At 38.3% G+C, this 14,369-nt stretch overlaps 1 protein-coding gene across 3 annotated transcripts in view; it reads right to left on the bottom strand.

The window, feature by feature from the left end:
* Positions 1 to 6,532: 6,532 nt before the first annotated feature.
* The window catches only part of LOC124180990 (proton channel OtopLc-like), a 25,685-nt gene continuing 17,848 nt past the window's right edge, over positions 6,533 to 14,369 (bottom strand). For all 3 annotated transcript variants that reach the window (XM_046567034.1, XM_046567035.1, XM_046567036.1), the window contains 6 exons: positions 12,444 to 12,671; positions 12,068 to 12,270; positions 11,659 to 11,975; positions 10,641 to 10,806; positions 10,200 to 10,518; positions 6,533 to 9,722 (listed from right to left, as the gene is read on the bottom strand). In XM_046567034.1, coding sequence (XP_046422990.1) covers positions 9,017 to 9,722; positions 10,200 to 10,518; positions 10,641 to 10,806; positions 11,659 to 11,975; positions 12,068 to 12,270; positions 12,444 to 12,671 — 1,939 coding nt within the window. In that variant the 3' untranslated portion in view covers positions 6,533 to 9,016. The remainder of the gene's footprint in view (positions 9,723 to 10,199; positions 10,519 to 10,640; positions 10,807 to 11,658; positions 11,976 to 12,067; positions 12,271 to 12,443; positions 12,672 to 14,369) is intronic.

Genomic DNA, 14,369 nt, shown 5'->3' with positions numbered 1-14,369 from the left:
ATATTTTACCGACACTCAGCCAAGATACAAACCTTCTAGGTACTAGAATTTCGACTTTGGGGGATGGTTGACTTAATTGATCATCGGATCATTTAGTTGATCGACGTTATCGATCATCCGATTGTCGTTATTATATCATGAGTATTGATTTTCTCTTCTAAAGTACGTACACTGCAACGGTGGGTAAAATTCAAAGGGTCATAGCGTCTGCAGTGTGGGTAAAACGGTTCGTTAAACACGACGCTGGAAACTCTATTCGTTCGCCCTCGACTCCGTGCAACGCGTAACCCTCGGGATGAGATTTTCGATGGAAGAGAATCCACAAAGAGTAAAGCTGCAATCAGCCACTAGACACTCAGGCGACGACTCTGAGGCCCCCTCCACACTTAACAATTACAGTGCGCGACGTTACTACAAAAAATAATCCCATACAGAATTCATATTGCTAGGGTGCAACTCTATTATATAACGCATCGTCAAGGTTCTAAACTGAGGTTGCCAAACTCTGATCATCCTGCATTGGTTTCAGAGAGCAAATTTCTTCAAACGGTAAAAGTTAATAATTCAATGGAGAATTCACTAAATGTTAGGTTGATTATTTTGATACAATAGTTTCAAGTTGCCGATTAAGAATGATAACTTATGGTGGAACGTGAAAAAAGTATTGTAACAAAGATTCGGAAAATGGGACTGAAATTAGTATATAGGTGATTAGGATAGGGAGCTTCCATAAATTACGTAACGCGGTCGTGGGGGGTCAAGGAATTCGTTACGCTTTGTTACGTGGAGCGAGAGAAGGTCTTAATATCGTCGTTACGTAACGATATTTCTTCGCTGAACAATACATTTCATCTTTTATTAATATAATTAACTTTAATTTTTTTTTAAAAAAAGGGGAGCATTGATGGAAAGTGTTATGTCATTCGAACTTTCGCCTTACGTAACTTATGGAAGTTCTCTTAGCTACATGTAAGTAGGTAAAGTGCCCTTTGTTATACACTGAATTTTAACTGCAAACACATCTTTTCACGAACATCAGAGAAAATACGTTATTGTACCGCTTGTATTACAGGAAAATTGGAAGCATCTTTTAGTCAGATGTAACAATCAATTAATTTCAGTCAGAATTTTTGAACTTTCGTGTTATCAATTTCATGTTTCGGGTACAATTGTGTTTTGACCTGTCTGTATGACCAATATATCTTTATCAGATTCAAAAAACTGACTATTTCTGCAACGGATCGTAGTAGATAGATGTTAAAATATCTATATATATTTTTTATGCAGCAACTGAAGTGTCAGTGTAGTAATTATTTTGTGAGGGATTACAGATTATACGTTCGAAGCGTAGTTTGACATTCACCCACGAGTTCTTCTGTATCGTGGGAACGGCGCACAGTGGTTGCATATCGATTTTAGCCGGCCAAAATTCTCAACTTCTTTAAATATTCATATTCCATATACTCTACGTTTATGTCGAGGTTATAGATATTTAATCATGAGAATAATCTCGACAATTTAAAAGTGAAATCTGTCAAAGAACTTCCGAAAATATATTTTGAACATTGTATCGTGAATATGATCATGAAATGAAGTTGAGAATTTTGGCCGGCTAAAATCGATTTGCGGTCACTGTGCGGCGAATGAAAGATATTATATGTTACTCTGAACTATAGCTAATGATAACGGTGTGCATAGCCTTTCATGTTCGTATTCAGATGACCAACGGCGTAATTCTAGCTTCAAGATCATTTTCTGGTGGTAAGTTGTCTCTGAGAGCGTTGCAAATGAGAGAAGTTTCACACCGAGGGACGGAAATGTGCCAGTTCTTGTCTATTATGGTCACGAGGCCACGATATGGAAGCATTCCGAACAGTTACTCATAATTTATAGTAACAGGATTAATAAATCGAAGGATGTCGATAACCCAGCACTGTTTCATTATTCTCGAAGAAATTATCATGACAGATTTATTCGAAGGTCATTGCTACTGCGTATTGGAGTTTTAAAAATTGTCAAAACGGTCAGATAAAGACCGAAATGAGAATACATCGATGGACCAGCCTTCTGTTTATTTTAAATTCAGCTTCAGTAATTGTCTTGTAAAAAAGATAGTTCAGTATATGTGTATGTAGCTATGAAGACGATTAAATTTGTTTTTATACAGTAATTTGTATTTTTCTTACCATGATTAGTCTTGCACCCGTCACGGGTAAAGGAACACACTAACCGGTCGACATATCGCCAGCTGTAGCAGGCATTCTCCAGGACATGACTCTGCCAAAAATATACCAGGAGCAAGGAAGTCAAGTCTGTTTTCTAACGCGTTCCCACCATCAGTCGCATTCAGATTCAAGATTTGCGGGATGATTAATGGATACGTACAGAATTGTTACTACAATTCTGAAAAAAATCAAGACCTTCAAATATGACTTCAACGTGTATTCATGCTGGTAGTTTGAAAACTGAGTAGAATTTCTGGTCAATCATTGGTAAAACAGTTTCGGAGATATTAAACGTCAGAGTTAATGCAAATTGATAAAAAAAGTCTTCTTCTTGTTTGCCCAATTGACGCCTTGGGTTGCGGGTATGGATTTGGATGGCTCGGGAGTTCATCGCTTTCAGCGCTGGATTGAATTCTAGTAGCAGGAGTAGATAATAATATACTGGCGAACAGCAAAGTAAGAGGATGTACTCTTAGTTTTCCAACAAAAACTGATTCTGGCTTCAATACGGTTTTTACAGTTTCACGGCAGAGATTGTCTACAAGTTTTGCATTATAAGATAATTGTGCTACTTGGCGGTTTTTTTTTTTTTTTCTGCATTAGAAAACGTTTTAGTTGTACATCATTTTAACTAAATTGAAATAAATCGTAACAGTAACGAGGCACCCCTTGGCGATAAGTTTGTGTTTATTCTGTGAAGATTTGGGGCACGTTCAATGTTTGAGTATACAAATTTGAGAGGGATTGGATTAAATTTGGGGGTCAGTCTCCGGGTGGCCCTGGCCTCTAGAACACCCGGAGGACGGCTTTGACGGCCAACGAGTTACCAAACGTAATTACATACGCGATAGCTGGGGTCTTTATGAAACCACCTTTCCGTTGGTTGATCGCAGAAGCCCCACCAGAGCGAAGTTGGGAACGATTCGAGGTATGTAGGTCACCGTCTCCGCTGGCACGGTGTCCCCGGAGGTCTAACAGCTCTTTTTCTTTCCCAATTAATTCCCAACTTCGAACTTTCTGCGATTGCTTACGTTACACGTATATCGGTCACTCAATCGTTGCAAGAAGATTAAAATATGCGGCGTGACGCTTGAGCTATTAAACTATATTCGCGTCTTTCAAGGATCGGCGATGCTTGAATAAGTGAATGCGGTTAGTTGAGCGGTTGCTTTTTCAACAACAATTTAATCAACTATCGACCGTACTGCACGCTCTGATCAGTTCGTGATGTATGCGTTGCATATGTCAGGACCGATTCTTCGTAGATCGAGATAATCATCGATCATCGGTATTAGATTAGATTCGATTTTCTTGTCAGTGATTTCAACCTCAAGCCAAAATCCCTCGGATAAAGACAATTTATATTTTGATCCATCCCGTTAACTACATGCCGACTCTTACAAATGTGCCGTGATTCTAATTTCACTTGGGGTGTCATGTGATAGCGAATGATGGTACACTACTTGTACGAAAATTTATTTACAATTATTTGAATCGTCACAAAACAGTCGAACGAGAATGTGCGATTTGAACACTTTATGACGCCGTGACGAATGTTGACTGTTTTGGCCTTTTTATTGCGAGACATGTATGTCACTTTTGACTGTGTTTACCATTTCAGAGAAAGTGATTTGCAAATCGGGGTTTTCTCAAAAAATTGTTGTCAAGTTTCGTTAAAAAAAATTCGTATAAACCGTAAGCGGCTTTTCGCTGAGTTAATGACAAGGCATAGATAATAACTGAGTTAAAAACTTACAAATCTTAAGCGATGATTAGTCACTTTGTGATCGAAGATCATGGGCTCGGCGACTACTTTCCTCACAATCAGTTGTCGAAAGCTTTAATACCATTTGAGGGATGAGAACGAAACCATTGCAGTATAGAAGATGAAACGTTTGTAGACTCGAGTTGTTCCTGTAAGATCACGTAGATACACGCAGAGTTAAATCCTTGCAATTAGCAGTAACTGTGAGCTCGAGTCACGCGAGTGTTTATAAATGTAAGTGGTCCGTATAACGTCGGTCGAATTGATAGCGTGTCTCTTCGTAAACAAAAGTTTCACTTTAACAACGCTTGAAGTTTGGACAAGAAGAACGTGAAATTGATTTCTCCCGTCTTTTGACGCTAGTTCGCAATTTTAACGTTGCGTTATTTGCGTGCTTCTTTTCAGGTGATTGTTAAGATGTTATTGCTAGTTACATCGAGTAGCCGCGTAACAAGGGCGAGTCACAGCTATAAAGACATGGGGTATTGGAATACGATCACGATGTTATTGCGGACGACTGAGTGTATTGCGTCGCAAGGTACAAATAGTGTACAAAGAGTATAAGAGTACAAACATTGCGTACGCATAGGAACTACAGTATGTGACATAGAAAATTATAGCATAGAGATATTACTCGTCATTCGTACAATTCATGGCGATCGATATTATATTCATGCGGCGTGAATTCGACGTAGTTATCCGTGCCGAATGAGGGTCTAATCGTGCCGTATTTTAGGAATCCCTTAATTCACTTATTTCTTTACAATAAGTAAGGGCTAGAGTTATATAGCAATAGGTTAGGTAGTTATACATTCTTGTCTTTAGTCTATGCGTAAAATTTCTTGCGACGATCGTTACTGTCGGCAAGAATAATACCCATCTTCATAATTTTTCAATTTATAACTACAATTATGAAAGCGATTAAAATTTATCGGAAAACCTGATCAAAGCTGTAAGTATATATAATTCAAAGATCGTAATTGAGGCATAATTTGTACTTTAATTCAAATATATTTGTTTGATTGATTTCACGGTACTTATAGTGATCTGGCATTTCAAAATTTCCTGAAGGTTTCGGATTTTTCGAGCGAAAGCTTTGCTTTGCTGCTGCGGCATCAAACGCGGTTTCTGGTCAACTTGTCGAAGAAATACATTTTTTTTTTTTTGGGCCCTTCTTACCGAACAAATTTCATTTCAATGAGATGTAATTGAAAATTTGAAAGCGTTTGAACATTGTTTTTCTCCAATTATAGACGATGAAGTTTCGTCGTCGGTTGTACGGTGCATAGATCAAATCTAATGTTAAAAAAACTTGGTATTTTTTACTTAGTGTGAAATTATATTATACCTAGATCATATTTGCTATGATTGAAATCATTGACCACTGGCATGCTCGTAAATGCGAACTACGCTACTACGGTCGGTCTACAGGTCAAAAATGTCCCAGAAGCGTTTTTGCTTTGATTAGTCATCAAAATAAAAGATTGTCCACCAGATTTTAACCCTCTAATGTTATTAGTACATTCATTGGTTGTTCAATTATTTGTACATAATTATACAAGGAGAGTTCGATGTCATCGCTTACTGTGATATGGTGAAGGAGAGATCTGAGTTGACACTCTTTTTTCTATTCAGTTTATTTTTGAGGCATTATTGACTGATAAATAGACTTTGTTAAGAATGCCTACAACACTATCAGGTACTTTTAATTTTTTTAGTCTGTATTTAAAATAGCTGTTACGTTGTGGTGAAGATGTTATCAAAATACTTCGGAGGATAAATAATTGATTACATTTAAAAATGACTGATTTTGTATTTACTTTTTCTCTTTAAGGGGTTTGAACTTGGTGAAAATTTTTATTTCGACGGCCAGTATTTTGCTCTATCTGCGCATCAAAAAGCTTCCGAGTCATTTACGACATTTTTATAGACCTTTTTAAAAGCGTGAAAACGGATCTTTGTTTTAGATTTGGGTTAAAAGTTAAGATTGTTCAAAATTTTTTAGTTTACCAGGTTGCCAGACACTATTAATTAATCATCGACCCTTAATCGCATTCATTTCTAGGTACAGATTGTTCCACGAATATAGTCCTGGTGTTGCTAGTGGTTACGAAACTGAGGTTGCAAAAACCAAAAGAATATTTAAAAAATCTAATTTTCATTATAAATTAGACTGTTTGTTGACCGAATAAAAATAATATGGCTTGCGTCAAGCATTCATGATTTTTGATTATTATTGCTGTATATTATTTAAAAAAAAAAGGAAATAAAAGAGTAATTTAATATAATTTCTTCAACACTTTAAGCTCCCCGAACATTATTTACCTCTCGAAACCGAAGGAACGTGTTACCGAAAACCAGAATAATAGAAGAAATAAAATACAATGCAACATTCCACACAAACAAAAAATATGCCTTTCCTGCGACATTTTTTTCACTTAACAATGCACTGCGTCAAGACGTTTGAAAAATCAAAGTATCCACTAATAGGTATACTTCTTTCGAAACGGACAAACCCAGACATGTTTAATTTTTTTTTTTCTGTTAGGGAGACCACAAGTGAGTTTACCATCGAAATAATTCTACGGATAGTGACTTTAGAAATCAGTTGCCATGTACAGTTAACGATGGTTCATCTGATCATGAGGAACTGCGAAATTGCCTTTCTGATTAAAAAAAAAAAAAAAAAAGAATGGTATGACCTAGGACCACCTACGTCGAACACCTTGTACGTCTATCTACGATTCTTGCTCTATATATTATAGCTCTGTCTGGATTAACTTTTACACAGTACAGCAAACTGTGTTTTCAAATACTTTAAAGCCTATCCGAAGGCTGCGACAGACGCTCTAAGTATAGAATAAAGACAAGTCAAAAAAGAAACGTCTACCAACAGTGTACATGGTCAATTTGATTCCAATCATTGACACGGTATGCGAGGCTTTCCAAATACAGTGCGATATGATTGCGCAGAGGTAGAATACAGCTATATGGTATGGATCGTGTAATAATAATACAATAAATATTATAATAGAACAACACAATATTAACGTATCGTAACATATCGTAGATATAGAAACATGGTCGACACGACTATTCTAAACATTTAGAGTTTCTTATTCCTTTCTTCCGTTCTCGCCGTATTTACAAAAATCTTAAGCTTATTATCAATGAGATATTTTACATTTTATATATGTATGAACGTTGCCACGGATCTATTGACCGGTATCAACTTTATCGTACGTTCGTTATTAGGGTAATCCATTCGAAATCAGCCGCGTTTTGGAGTCAATTGGTTGAAAAATCATTAAACGATATGCTTCTGCGGTTTCAATAAACAGAAGCCTCTATCCGGATTTCTGTACTTTCCAAATTTTTTAAGTTACGGTTTCTCGAAAATTCCCGACTTAAAATATGTCACGAACAAAGACTTATTTGAAAAACGAAAATATCCGGACCAAACAATTATTATATCAGTAGGAAAAATGATGATGATAATATTTTTAATAACAATAATGATGATAAATAGTCGTTTCTTTTTTTAATATGACACCTATACTTTTTCCCAATGAAATTACCATCAATTCCGAGTAGTTTAATTCCATTTTATTCTTCAAATTCGTATCCTAAATGTAGGTACTTGGAACTATGAATTTTTGTTTAAATAAATAGCTAAATTGAAACAAGTGTTTCTAGATTAGGATGGTTTGGCGGTACCGTGACTCTTTAAAGTGTGACTGAAATCAAACGGATAACTCCTATTACACATAATTCATTGCAACCGTCGCTAAGCTAGTATAGATATATTATTTCTATTGTCCTTACTTAAATTCTTAAACTATTGTTTATCGGTATATAATACTATTATTTTTTACGCAAGAACGCGTAAGGAGACACCTACATGTGTAGCTAACGGCAAATCTCTCTCTCTATATATATAATAGCGTTGTGTCTCTAACATATGTTTTATTTGAGCATAAAATTTGAGTATTATTCATTCATAAAATTTAAATTCATTTCATTTTATTTATATCTCAAGTTGATCCCCTTCGCGGACAGTGATACGAATTTTGATTACAAGGTAGGTACTACATCGTGTATTGTATATGATATGAATGATGACGGACTATTGTACTATGGTTACTTTACTTGTAATTTTTATTCCCTTCGCCTATTTCAATTTTTACATGTGGATTCAAAAAGTTGACGTGAACAAATTTTACGTTCCGTTCGGCCCGTGCTTCGAAAACTAGTCTATCTACCTCTGCAGACTACCAGAACATTGTACACGTCTCCGGGACAAGGTATACTCAAGAGTTGCATGAGTATGATTGAAACTGAATTCGAATAATTGTTGGTGATTTTAAGATGAATACCTTTTATTGTCCAATGACACCAAGTGCCGTTTTCACATGATAATGATAAACATAACGCGAACGGGAAAATTGGATCAGTTATGCCTATGTATATATAGCACGATATTTGTATTGAACGATTATAATTTCTGGCTTTCAATAGGCTGGCACATTTGTGCAATATTTTTCAATTATTATTTTAAAGATTGTGAAGGTTTTTTAGTTTGTACCACAATGGAAGACGGAAGTTCACGAGAGAATTTTTGGATGGTATATTCGAACGGGTACATTCTGTGTCTTTGGATTAAAAAGTTTTGTCGTAACATTATTCAGGACTCGCGTGTGGTGCTTTCGCTTACGAACGCGGTGAAAAACAGGAATCATTTAACGGTGTAGATTGGTGCCGCATTTCGGTTGTCAACTGGTGAGTCACGTGGGTACGTCGAAACGAACGATATAACACACAACAGTAAAAACCAAAGAAACAAGTAGTGCAATTTTTCGAGAGAAGTCTAGACTCGTTAAAGGGTTCCTTCTCAACTACAGGGAACTCCGGCATTCGGCTCTTAGATAAAATACGCCGCATCGTTTTCAGCAATGGCGTCGAGATTGATGGGGAGATTTTTAGGGCGCTTGGCGAACGTGCTTGCAGCACCCTGAGTGTCCCTAGGTCACATGTAAGTCGGCTTCACTTTGTAAGCCCTTTTCCACACCTCGCAGAGGCAGACGGTACTGTGGAATCGATAAAAGATAGCCAGCGGCATAGAGACGTGAGTGATGATGGTCCAGGCCCACAAACCGTAGAAATTGAGCTGAACAGGATGGGACTCGGCACGGGATTTTTCCAGGGTGTTTATCGCCCACATCGCGAGGTTTGTTACCAGGAGAAAAGTAACGATTTCTCGGCCCGGTTTCCGCCGTATCTGGCCCGGAGTTGCGACCGATCGCCTCGAGGCGTCAAGGATGAAGATGGTCTGGCACGTAGTCTGGACGACGCTCGCCAGCGCTGTGATAAGGACCAACACCGTGTGCTTTTCGATGGTGAAGTGACCCCCGATTATGGTGAACGTCGAGTAAATAAACATCCCCGTTTGAGCCGCAACCAGCAGGATGTTGTCCAATTCGAGGTTTCGCCCTCCGTCGTAGCGCAGCTTCCGCATTTGAAACATCCCGACCAAAGTGGCCATCGTCGACATCCCGTAGAGGGTCAACTCGCAGACGTTCACTTCCGTCACGGCAAGACTCACAAGTTCGGGCCGTGATATTAGAACGAAGAATAGGATCAGCGAGATGATCGTCAATACGAGTATCAGGATACCAACGAAGAGACCCTTGTGTGCTCCGGCACAATCCACGCTGTAGTGATGGGGTGACCTTCTACAAGAAGATAGTTCGACGATTAAACACTCTGCTGAACCATAAAGGAACTTTACTTAGATCACTTAAAACAGACTTCTGATAATAATGATATATTTTGAAATAAAGCGTTGACTTAGTACGTAAAATCTGTACCTAATTATTTTACATGTTAAGTTTAAGGTTAAGTGATTTCTTGACGATCCCGCTAAACCAAATGATAGAAAAAATTGTTGATAACTTAGTCCATTCTTTTTCGCATCTGCATATTGCGAAGACGATTTTTTTTCAATGTAATTCAACTTGATGCCGCAGTTGCACCTGTTCAGTTTTCATTTTATAATTTTTCCCCTGCTTATTGTTTTGACTGGACTGTACACCGAATGCATCCTCGATCGGAAAAGTCTGCAGATTAAGTAGCGAGCTGTTTTCTTTCATGGCAGTACAATTCCTATATAACAGCTATGAATGTTACGATTAATTTGATGAAGGATGTACCTATAAGCGTGCTGTGCGTGGTGTCGAGATCCAGGAGGAGTTGTGGGCTGCGTAATACCAGCTTTTGATATGTTTTTCCACATGACGTATAAAATAGCCGCGCAAATAAGGCTGTACTCTATGGTGCAGGGGAATAAAAAGGGACTAGCGTCCTGCACCAGGGATCCCATAATATTGGTACGCCTGCACTCGAACATGTGGTGAGGACCTTTCAGTCCTCGCGGAATTCTCGTGTGTTCGTTTGCGTGAAGGTCTTGGTGATGTCTACCGTGGCCGTGTCCATGATTATAGCCGGAATGATGAAGACCGCCTTTGCTACCTACAGATAAGCCCGAATTAAAGTTATGCAATGCGGATACGGAAAGGCTACAAAACTCACTTTTTTCACATCTCATGAAGGACCATTGTCTACACTGAGTAGGTAACTCTGAGAGTGCTTACCAAGTCGGTGCGATATTCGAAGCGAATTGTTTTCCGGGTCGTAAAATGTAAGGATCTCATGTTTTGTCTCTTGAACCAGTACGTTAAGCCAGACCGAAAGATTCGTGCCAATCATATGCATGAGACCGAATCGGGCGACGATGCGGTGTCGGTAGACCTTCATTTGCTAGAAGCCCCAGACATTCGGGTCGTCGTATTATTATGCATTGGTAACAACAAGCATGCGGGGAAAGGTTTCTCAATCTCTCGCGAGTGCAACGAATTCGTTTCAGCCCTGCGGCGATGGTGAAAATTCTAAGTATTTGCGATTGAAAAATAAGGAGGATTATCCGATTACAATCGAGGAACCACAAAATTCTGTACGAGTTGTGCACGCAGATGCACGAATCTGTGTAAAATTCGTCAACCGATTCATTCTGTCTCATTAATTCCTGCCGTTTTCCTCATCCCTGCGACGCGTGGACCCCACCACAAATTATCTCTTCCAGCAGAACACCGAGCAACATCCGCTTCCGGAGTTCCCTCTACTTTTACCCTTCGCGATAGAGTGTCCGCCACTTTCATCCCTTCGTAGTCGTTAATAATCCTCTCTGCAGACCCCAATTTTCATCGCCAGGAACCGTTACGCCCAGGGGTCGAAAAAGTTACTCGAAACTACGTTATTTCAAGCACGACTCTACGGTTCGGGAAATCGATACAGGCACGTCGGTATGGTCTTTAAATTACTATCCGAAACAGGAATGATGTTAGTTTATGTTTTGCGAGCTTGATTATGCCATTTTTTATGACCAGACAGACCTAATAATTGTGGGGTTCATACTCAGTGTTCTCAATTAAGAGTATTCCATTTATTGGAACATCTCGCGTTGATGGAAAGTATGGATTTCTAAAATATATTGATTGATGATATGATTTAGCGGATAGGTTGAGGTTATTCGCATGACCAAAGATGATGAATGTACGTCGTAAATCCAATTTTCTCCACTTTGGATGTTGTATGGGTTGGATGGTCGCTTACCTCGTTGTTGAGAAAGATGAAGTACATTTGGATGAAGATGAACGCCATCCTAGTGGCAGGAGTCAAGGCCAGCATAATGTTGTGGCACTTAGTGTCTCTCTCAAGTTCAAAGTACTGGCCAAACTCTAACCCGGAATAAATCATGGACCCTATACCAAAAGCCACGGCACCCATCCTCAAGTAAAAGCTACCGTAGTGTTGGCTTGGCTTAACAACCGCCACGTGAGGACATCCCGTGTCCTGTATATCACAGCCTCCTCCAGCGCCACTTGAAGATTGTGAGCTATCCAAATCGCAGGCGTCCTTCTGCTGTTTTTCTGTATTGATAAAGAATTATGGAACTTGGAAAAATTTCTCTTCTGGACACGTTTGGAAAATTATGATTATTTGCAGGGGATTCCGTACGCACTTGGTTTTGGTTTATTGTCCCTCAACAACATGGCGTACATGTACAGCAAGAAGACCATACTGCCGAAGTATAGGTAAAGGTAGAAAGCTTCGTAAAAAGATGGCGGAATGTAGGTGGAGATCACCTCCGCCATAGGAAAGGCAATACCCATAACCACAAGTAGCTTCCCGTAGAGCGCACTCAAGGTGGTCGCCAAAGCATCGCTGTGACATCATAAACAAGATCATCGAAATAAAATTCTTTTACAGTTTTGACCAAACTTGAGACAGTCTTTTGTACTCTACGTATACCTAGAGGAGTAACACCTAGAAACAAACGGAATTCGGAGCACCTAAATCCGCTCGACATTCACACACGTAAAATATGTTTTACTCACGCGCCGAGGTGCTTCCAATTTTTGTCATCACTGACTTCTAGGTAAGCCGGGCCCGGGTAACAAACAGCAGCAATGGGTTCTCTGGGACAGGGGATGGCCAGGGCGAATTGTTGTGGCCGATGAACTCGGGAAGGTGAGCTACTGCTGTGACGTGACAGGGTCTCCGGGGAGACGATCACTGCTGACGGAGACGCGGGCGACGGCAAAGCCGCAGGAAGTCCGGGCCAGCTGGATGGACAGAGAATTTCACATTATCAAACTTTGAACAAATTGAATTGAATTCATTGTTTAGTTTTTTTATATCTTAAACGCAAGGTCTCCTGGTGGTCCCCGACGATTTTGTTCATTATTTAATACGCTTGTCTTCATAAAAATCTAAGAGATACCTACGTATTTTTTATGGGTGAAAAAAAGTTTGTAGTGGGTCAAACTGGGGACATTAAATGTTTAAAGGAGGTAAAGGAGTTCTTGTTTCTCAAATTTCATACATCAAATGTGTTCAAATGTAGCGCGATCTTTGACACGAATAATGAAAAAATACATTTGGTTTTATTATCACATGTATATTTCAATGATTTTCATAAGTTTTCATCGGATCAATTGTAATTTGAAGAGCGAAAAACATGCTGAACACGTGCTTATCAGTTTTTTTTTGAAAAAATCAAATCTGAGGGATGAGACATCTCTACACATCTATAGACTAATAATTGGTGTTGAGTCGCTATTTTTTTTTTTGTGTTCTTCGTAGTTTATTTGTATATTTACGATTTTGAATAGTTCAAAACCAAAATAAATTTAATCACGTTTCATTGATTTTTGCCAAAAAGTTCCCCCGCTAATGTTTGTAGAAACAATTCTTCCCACACTTTGCAATACCACTGAGATTCAGATTTTGAGAGTGTTTAGAACGCTGACTATCTTTTTCATTACCCTATTCTGTTAATGTGCCGCACTTCGAATTACATTTTTGTGGGATTCACCTGCAAATGTAAGCTCCCACATCATACAATGAAAATCAATTAAAATAATGCTATACACTCTAAAAACATGAATATCAATGATTTTTAGAAGTGTCGGAAAAACTGTTACAAATAAATTAAATCTTATTTGAATAATTTTGGTATTAAATCATAAAAAATATACGTCTGAGAATAAATAAGACAAACAACAAAAGTAGATCACAATAGCATATAAATGGTGTAAAGATGTGTAGGGGCATTTCGCTCCATAATTACAATTTTTGAAAAAACTGAATGTCACGTTTTTAGTATTTCTTAAGCTCTGTAAATCGCAGTTGGTCTGATGAAAATTTGTGAGATGGTTTTTCTTTGTAATAGCAGTTTTGTACTATCTATGAATTGGCTGAAATAAATTTTCTTGTCTCATCAGTTGTCAATTCAATTCTGAATCAGCGGTAGTTACAAATTTTTTAGCAATCACGATGAATCAGAGCTGTTTCCAAATAAAATTGGTAGGACATGCGGTTCTTCAAAATAAACCTAATGTTTCAAAAATAGCACTTCTTTTCACAATTATTCATACCGAACTGATTCTTTTCATATTAACAATAAACCAGGAAATATTTAGAACAACCTCTCGTTCAGGATTCTCGCGATAAGAGTTTTTGGTATATTGAAGAAAAATTTTGTTTTTTTGTTCTAATGGAGTTAGTTTCCTCTTGAGTTAGAAATTAAAAAAAACATGAAAAGATGTGAATCGGTGTTAAAAAAAAAAAAAAAAAAATAAAGAGCGAAACAAGGATAACGGAAATTACTTTTGTTGCTTACTCGATTTTTCTACGCCGTTTCATTACCACAATTTCACCGTAGTGCACTTAAACCGAAGTGTCGTTACAAGGGATCGTCTCTGTTAACTCGCGAACCGTTTTCCAAGGTAGTTCTTACTCGGTGGACACTTGGCCGTAAA

Source organism: Neodiprion fabricii, chromosome 4 (genome assembly GCF_021155785.1).
Source record: "Neodiprion fabricii isolate iyNeoFabr1 chromosome 4, iyNeoFabr1.1, whole genome shotgun sequence".
NCBI classification, from domain to species: domain Eukaryota; kingdom Metazoa; phylum Arthropoda; class Insecta; order Hymenoptera; family Diprionidae; genus Neodiprion; species Neodiprion fabricii.
This window is presented reverse-complemented; position numbering and strand designations above follow the sequence as displayed.